The 8,393-nt window shown below is 42.1% G+C and overlaps 1 protein-coding gene across 1 annotated transcript; it reads left to right on the top strand.

Moving 5' to 3' along the window:
- Window positions 1–317: 317 nt before the first annotated feature.
- LOC112071826 (T-box transcription factor T-A-like) lies at window positions 318–7,133 on the top strand. Its single transcript, XM_024139256.2, has 8 exons — window positions 318–596; window positions 1,542–1,806; window positions 2,151–2,285; window positions 2,411–2,472; window positions 2,568–2,629; window positions 2,895–3,068; window positions 3,293–3,416; window positions 3,674–7,133. Exons 1-8 carry the CDS (start codon window positions 412–414, stop codon window positions 3,936–3,938), a joined length of 1,272 nt encoding a protein of 423 aa, XP_023995024.1. The 5' UTR covers window positions 318–411; the 3' UTR covers window positions 3,939–7,133.
- The last annotated feature ends 1,260 nt before the right edge of the window (window positions 7,134–8,393 follow it).

Raw genomic sequence — 8,393 nt, forward strand, 5'->3', positions numbered from 1 at the left:
CGAATATCCAAACATTTTTAGAAAATGCATAGGCCTCGGTCATGAAGGCTATAAACCTAAAGGAAAAGGCAGCGAATAAATTATTCTTATTCATACATGACCCTGTTTAAAGTAGGCCTAGATGCCTATAGGTACATTTTAAATGTTGTATTGACGCAATTATGATGGGCATTTTGGCATTGGGGACATCGAAGAGACGCTCGAAACACGACCATTAGGCCATCGGGGTGTGGTCTCGAAAGCAACGCCACACCCCTATCCCCATGTGGTCCCGGGGGGCCTTATATGATCAGGCCTTGGGCTCCCAAGCCAGTAGTACTTATCTCACTGTCAAAACTAATCTAGAAACAGTGAATCCTATTCTAACGGTATATTTCGCGGAACACCACACGAACTCATCCTATAGGAAATATGACTTCTTCAAACTCCGACCAGCGGCTGGACCACCTTCTGAGCGTGGTGGAGAGCGAGTTTCAGAAGGGGAGCGAGAAAGGAGACGCCTCGGAGAGGGATATTAAACTGGGACTAGAAGACGCAGAATTYTGGACCAAGTTTAAAGAACTAACCAACGAAATGATCGTCACCAAGACTGGCAGGTAGACTATGTTTTTTTGTTGTTGTTGCTGTTAGCAACGGATCAAAATGAGGTCTTCGAGGCCTATTGGTCTGCCTCATTAAAAGCCAAGTTTATCTGGAGAGATCTTAGAGTGCATTTATGCACGACTTCTATCTCAAGGCCATCAGACTGTTAAATAGCCATCACCAGCCGGCTTCCACCCGGTTACGCAACCCTGCACATTAGAGGCTGCTGCCCTATAGACTTAGAATCAGTGGCCACTTCAATAATGCAACACTAGGCATGTTTAAATAATGTTTACATACTGCTTTACTCATCTCATATATATATATATATATATATATATATATATACTGTATACTATTCTACTGTATTTTAGTCAGTGCCACTCCGACATTGTTCGATCTAATATTTATATTTTTCTTAATTCCATTATTTTACTTTTAGATTTATGTGTATTGCTGTGAATTGTTACATACTACTGCACTGTTGGGGCTAGGAACACAAGCATTTAGTTAGATACTACTGCACTGTTGGGGCTAGGAACACAAGCATTTCGCTACACCCGCAATAACGTCTGCTAAATATGTGTACGTGATCAATCAAATTTGATTTGATTTGACTTCACGAAGCTAAATGTAACTGATGCGCCCAGGTTAGATATGCAACAGACATGTTCAGCATTTCAGAATAGGCTAGATGAGAGGGTGTTGGCCCGGCTGGGCACTATCTATGTTTCACTGTGGCAACTTAAACACCATGTCAAGAATTAGGCCTAATGCGCAACGGCCGTCAAATCGCATAAACCTATTAGTAGGATAWAGTAATGCAAACAAATATTAATGCAAACAAATATACCGCCAAATAATTCAATTATWTAGATCAACGGCTGAGCCAACATAACATAATATTTAGGCTTGCTTAGGCAATATGTTTATTTTAACAACTTTATTTTAACCTACAGGCGGATGTTTCCAGTGCTCAGAGCGAATGTGAGCGGCTTGGACCCCAACGCCATGTACTCAGTCCTATTGGACTTCGTGGCTGCAGACAACAACCGGTGGAAGTACGTGAATGGCGAGTGGGTTCCCGGTGGCAAGCCCGAGCCACAGAGCCCTAGCTGCGTCTACATCCACCCAGACTCGCCTAACTTCGGAGCACACTGGATGAAAGCGCCTGTCTCATTCAGCAAAGTCAAACTGTCCAATAAACTCAACGGGGGAGGACAGGTAAGGCCCCGATTGGTTTTGTCGTCTTCTTTGTTTGTATTTGCAGTATGCATATTTATTACTATGTAAATCAATTTAAAGACAACTTGGTAGGCTAGTTCAGATTGCCCTGCTCTCTCAGAGCTAATGATGCTCTACCCTGCTGTGCTGAATTACAAAGTTAAGCCTTTTCTGGTGAACAACAGTGTTCATTTCATGGCAAATCAACTTCACAATTTTTTATTGCGCATCTGTAGGACTAAATTGATCTGCTATCTTATACATTTTGAGTGTGTGTTTTGGACCTTTGTTTTTGATTGTACTTTATTGTGAAATGATTAAAATAAGGTATAATTTCTCTGTAGATCATGCTGAACTCTCTGCARAAGTATGAGCCCAGGATACACATAGTGAAGGTTGGAGGGCTCCAGAAGATGATCAGCAGCCAGTCTTTCCCCGAGACCCAGTTCATCGCTGTCACTGCTTACCAGAACGAAGAGGTCAGTTGGTCTGAATAACACAGTCACAGATATACTCATTGTTCACAATAATACAATTTTTATTGTGTCCAGCTTACAATGAAGGAAGAAAATAATAGAAGCTGTCATATTTATGTACCTTCTAGATAACTGCGTTGAAGATCAAACACAATCCATTCGCTAAAGCTTTCCTCGACGCCAAAGAGAGGTAAGAGGAAGAGACTGATATTGTGTCAGAAATATGCTTCTTATGGGTTTATTTGATTTTGTGTGCCAATTCTGATGTTATGTTTTCAATTTTAGGAGCGACCATAAAGACATGCCAGACCATGGTGGAGACAGTCAACAGTCTGGTTATTCCCAACGTAAGTCTTCCCTTCAGTCTCACAACATCAACCACATTAGAAAAGCTCTTTCTAGACCTCTCCATTTCAGTTCCAGCAATCAAACCAAGTCATTATATTTGACATAATTTTCAAACACACTTTTCTTAAACATTCAGAAAAGAATGATCCTCATATATCTTTATTTTCAAAGCATTCCATGTCCCCAAGGAAACTATACATAGAGAACAGTATGAAAAAAGGARGCATATGAATATAACCATTTTGTCTGTTCTCTTCCTTTCAGTTGGTGGTTGGTTCCTACCTGGTAACGGCCCTATGTGCTCCAGCAGCAGCCCCCCTCCGTTCAGCGGGGCCCCTGGCCCCTCCTCAGGGTCTTATTGTGAGAGGTACTCCAGCCTGAGGGGCCACAGGGCAGCCCCCTACCCCAGCCACTACCCACACCGCTCCTCCAGCTCAAGTAAGAACCTCCTCTGCCCAACCCAGCGGTCTGTGAATGCACTGTTTACTGTTTGTTCTAGTCACGAGTCAGACTTCTAGGTGTAGATGACAGCATGGACATTTCAAGATGTTGGTTCATAAAAGATGTTTGAGAAATCACCCCTAAAGGAAATGCATTGTTTTGATCAGAGAAATGTTTAATATACTGTTTTTAATCATTTGTCTATGTACTTTATTGTTTAGACAACTACATGGACAACTCGTCGGGAGCCCTGCCCACCCATGACAGCTGGTCAGCCCTTCAGATCCCTAACTCCACTGGGATGGGAACCCTGGCCCATACCAGCAACTCCACATCCAACTCCAGGTATGGCAACACATGGTCATAGTTTATCATCTATATGTTTCTGATACCACTGTTTATATTCCAGCACTTTCCTGACTACATGACTTGATCAGGGAACATTTTGGGCTTAGACTTTTACTAGGCCCAAATTTCTTCCTGGTTAGGTCACACGGCCAGAAAAAAACTCATAATCAAACCCCATTTTCTCTCTCTCTCTCTCTCTCTCTCTGTCTCTGTCTCTCTCTCTCTCTCTGTCTCTCTCTCTCTCTTCCCTACAGCCAGTATCCTAGCCTGTGGTCTGTTGCCGGGACGACCCTAACTCCTTCTGGCTCCTCCTCTGGTTCCATCTCTGGCGGCCTGACCAGCCAGTTCCTGCGAGGCTCCTCCTACACTGGCCTGACCTCCTCCCTGCCCGTTTCCTCACCATCCTCCATGTACGACCCCAGCCTTAGTGAGGTGGGTGTAGGCGTGGGCGAGGCCCAGTTCGAAAGCTCCATCGCCAGGCTCACCGCCTCCTGGGCACCTGTGGCTCAGAGCTACTGAGCACAATGCATCTTCCATCAGACATGGACTCTCCTCAAGCACCATCCTGCTCCACATCACCTCCCTCTCCTCTACTGCCTGACGATCACCTAGGAAACCTTTGGGTTGAGGCATTACATGTGGACGCCTGTGAAAGGCAGAGAGTCAACTCAGAAGAAGATCTATCTGAAGCAGAGAGATGTAGGGTCCTCTCAGGCCTTGTGTTTTACCAACATGAAATGGTTGGTTTTTCCATTCCAAAGACCCTAGATTTTCTAAGCCAAAGTCCATAGGTTGCCATTCTTAAGTTACACACTTGCTGTCTTAGTGGAAGAGGCATGTGTTTTTCCATTGGGAGTTTCCTTGGCTTTCTCCAAGGTGCAGTTACAAGCCAAAGACAATCTGACAATACTTCCTCCGCAATCGTTCCAGTTGCTGGTGTGTTACTGTAGTTGTGTCCTTCAGTACAGACACAGGACTCAAAGACAATCGTACACTGGCGTAAGACAATCAGGATCACTAGCTCCTCAAAGCTAAATTTATGAAGTAACCCCCACAACTTTACTAAAGGGGCCAATCCTTACAGTGGCTTGCAAAAGTATTCACCCCGCTTGGCATTTTTCCTATTTTGTTGCCTTACAACCTGGAATTAAAATGGATTTTTTGGGAGGTTGTATCATTTGATTTTCACAACATGCCTACCACTTTGAAGACGCAAAATATTTTTTTCTTGTGAAACAAACAAGAAATAGGACAAAAAAACTGAAAACTTGAGCGTGCATAACTATTCACCCCCCTCAAGTCAATACTTTGTAGAGCCACCTTTTGCAGCAATTACAGCTGCAAGTCTCTTGGGGTATGTCTCTATAAGCTTTGCACATCTAGTCACTGGGATTTTTGCCCATTCTTCAAGGCAAAACTGCTCCAGCTCCTTCAAGTTGGATGGGTTCCCGCTGGTGTACAGCAATTTTTAAGTCATATCACAGATTCTCAACTGGCCATTCCAAGACATTTAAATGTTTCCCCTTAAACCACTCGAGTGTTGCTTTAGCAGTATGCTTAGGGTCATTGTCTTGCTGGAAGGTGAACCTCGTCCTAGTCTCCAATCTCTGGAAGACTTCTGACCAGTTTCCCAGTCCCTGCTGATGAAAAACATCCCCACAGCATGATGCTGCCACCACCATGCTTCACTGTGGGGATGGTGCTCTCGGGGTGATGAGAGGTGTTGGGTTTGCGCCAGACATAGCGTTTCCTTGATGGCCAAAAAGCTCAATTCTAGTCTCATCTGACCAGAGTAGCTTCTTCCATAGGTTTGGGGTGTTTCCCACATGTCTTTTGGCGAACACCAAACGTGTTTGCTTATTTTTTTCTTTAAGCAATGGCTTTTTTTCTGGCCACTCTTCCGTAAAGCCCAGCTCTGTGGAGTGTACAGCTTAAAGTGGTCCTATGGACAGATACTGTGGAGCTTTGCAGATCCTTCAGGGTTATCTTTGGTCTCTTTGTTGCCTCTGATTTTTGCCTCCTTGCCTGGTCCGTGAATTTTGGTGGGCGGCCCTCTCTTGGCAGGTTTGTTGTGGTATGATATCCTTTCAATTTTTATTAATGGATTTAATGGTGCTCCGTGGGATTTTAAAGTTTCAGATATTTTTTTATAACTCAACCCTGATCTTTACTTCCCCACAACTTTGTCCCTGACCTATTTGGAGAGCTCCTTGGTCTTCATGGTGCCGCTTGCTTGGTGGTGCCTCTTGCTTAGTGGTGTTGCAGACTCTGGGGCCTTTCAGAACAGGTGTATATATACTGAGATCATGTGACAGATCATGTGACACTTAGATTACACACATGTGGACCTTATTTGACTAATTATGTGACTTCTGAAGGTAATTGGTTTCACCAGATCTTATTTAGGGGCTTCATAGCAAAGAGGTTGAATACATATGCACACACCACTTTTCAGTTTTTCATTTTTGAGAATTCTTTGAAACAAGTAATTTTTTTCATTTCACTTCACCAATTTGGACTTTTTTTGTGTATGTCTATTACATGAAATCCAAATAAAAATCTATTTAAATTACAGGTTGTAATGCAACAAAATAGGAAAAACGCCAAGGGGGATGAATACTTTGCAAGGCACTGTATGTTTGACTGTTTATTGTTACAATTAGTGTTGTTATTATTATGATACAGATAAATAAAATGAAATAATATTGGTGATCTAACATAATAAAATGTGTATGTGTGTATATAAAATATACTGAACAAAAATATAAATGCAACATGCAACAATTTCAACGATTTTACTGAGTTACATTTGATCTAAGGAAATCAGTCAATTGAAATCAATTCAAATGGCCATAATCTATGGATTTCACATGACTGGGCAGGGGAGCCAATCAGAATGAGTTTTTCTCCACAAAAGGGCTTTAATACAGARAGAAATACTCCTCAGTTTGATCAGCTGTCCGGGTGGCTGGTCTCAGACGATCCTGCAGGTGGAGAAGCCGGAAGTCCTGGACTGGCATGGTTCCTTGTAGTCTGTGTTTGTGAGGCCGGTTGGACGTACTGCCAAATTCTCTAAAACAACATTTTATGGTAGATATATGAACATTACATTTTCTGGCAACAGCTCTGGTGGAGAATCCCGCAGTCAGCATGCCAATTGCACACTCCTTCAAGACATCTGTGGCGATGTGTTTGACAAAACTGCACATTTTAGAGTGGCTTTTAATTGTCCCCAGCATAAGGTGCACCTGTGTAATGATCATGCTGTTTAATCAGCTTCTTGATATGCAACACCTGTCAGGTGGAAGGATTATCCTTGTGCACAACATTTGACAGAAATCATATTTTTGTGAGTATGGAACATTTCTGGGATCTTTAAATACAGCTCATGAAACATGGGACCAACACTTTACATATTGCGTTCATATTTTTGTTAAGTATAAATTAACGTCCATTTTCATTCTTAGCCATTTGTTTTGGATCCAGTGTGTTGCTTTTCGTGGCCTGAAGGAAAATAAGAAAAGAAAGAAAGAAAGTTCCCTGTATCCTCCCACAGCAGCCAAGGAGTAAGAACAGATTTCTCTCCTCCTTCGCTCTGTGTACATTCCCTCCTTGCCAATCATATGTACATATCTATTCTATTTGTATTTGTTGGACTCATTCAGTTTGTTTATTTATGTAATTTTAATAATAAATTAAAAGTTCCTTTGTTTTCTCAAATATGACTTCAGCGTGCCAATCACAATCACATTCAGTGTCTATGAAATGAGCCACTACCTTAGCTACTTCTTACCCACCACATTACTGTCTACAATCATAAAATGTACATTCCCTAAAAGGTGAAGACGGACTGAATCTATACATTTCAGCCCATGTCATATTTAAGTTTAGAATATAAAACTTCAAGTCAAAGAGTGAGTGTCGGCATTGAAAGCATAAATAATATTTTGCTGGACTAAAGTCAATACCTACTTCAACTGGTATTCATCGACACAGATACCTCGTGTATTATACCCTATATCATCACAACTCAACAACAACTCACACACAGTCCACACAAACAAACGGGAAGCAGGCCAGTTGTTCATAAAGAGCCAAATTGTGAGGAAATAACTGTTGAAAATAAGGTCCTATGGTTATCACACATAACCAACACATTACCTATCACACATTGCCTACACTGATGTTGTGGTCTCCTGCACCCAAATTCAATCATCTTTTGGGGCTGCTGTATGGAGTGTTCTATAAATACCAGTACCAACACAGCTATGCTAAGTGAATTGTGTAATTGATATGACAGGTAGAGACGGAACCACTCACATAGAGGAATCCTTCTGAGGGGTTTCCATCGCTGACGCATCTTTGTGACAATCTTCATGAAGGTGTGGCACACGGCTAACACGTTTACAATCCCTGTCTGTCATTAAATCCCAAAAGTATAGCAACCCAAAATGCCGCATGCCAGCATGCCAGATCGCCATCGCACCATGGAGAGAATTAAAATGGAAAGCAATAACACCTCAATGTTTTATTTAGAACTTTGACTCTCCATTTTCAAGGTTGTTTTGCTTTATGTGTCCCTGAAATAACACATCCTCTAATCAGTATTATACTGTAGCAAACAGGGCGAACAGGGAAGTGAACCTGGGTCGCTGGCATGAAAGTCAAAAAACCTACGCATTACACCAACGAAGTGTCAAGGCAGCAGCTACTCTTCTTGGGATCTGGCAAAATTAAGGCAGTTATACAATTTTAAGAACATTACAATTCATTCATTACAGAATTCACAACACACTAAGTGGGTGCCCTCAGGCCATTACTCCACTACCACATATCTACAATGCAAAATCCATATGTACGTGTGTATAGTGCGTATGGGTTCACCCACTTGGTAGGAGTTTTAACGTGGTTCATATAGCGAGGATCACTATAATACCATGAATACCCATCATAGGTATACCCGTACACTTTCAT

Source organism: Salvelinus sp. IW2-2015, unplaced genomic scaffold (genome assembly GCF_002910315.2).
Source record: "Salvelinus sp. IW2-2015 unplaced genomic scaffold, ASM291031v2 Un_scaffold1732, whole genome shotgun sequence".
Classification (NCBI taxonomy): domain Eukaryota; kingdom Metazoa; phylum Chordata; class Actinopteri; order Salmoniformes; family Salmonidae; genus Salvelinus; species Salvelinus sp. IW2-2015.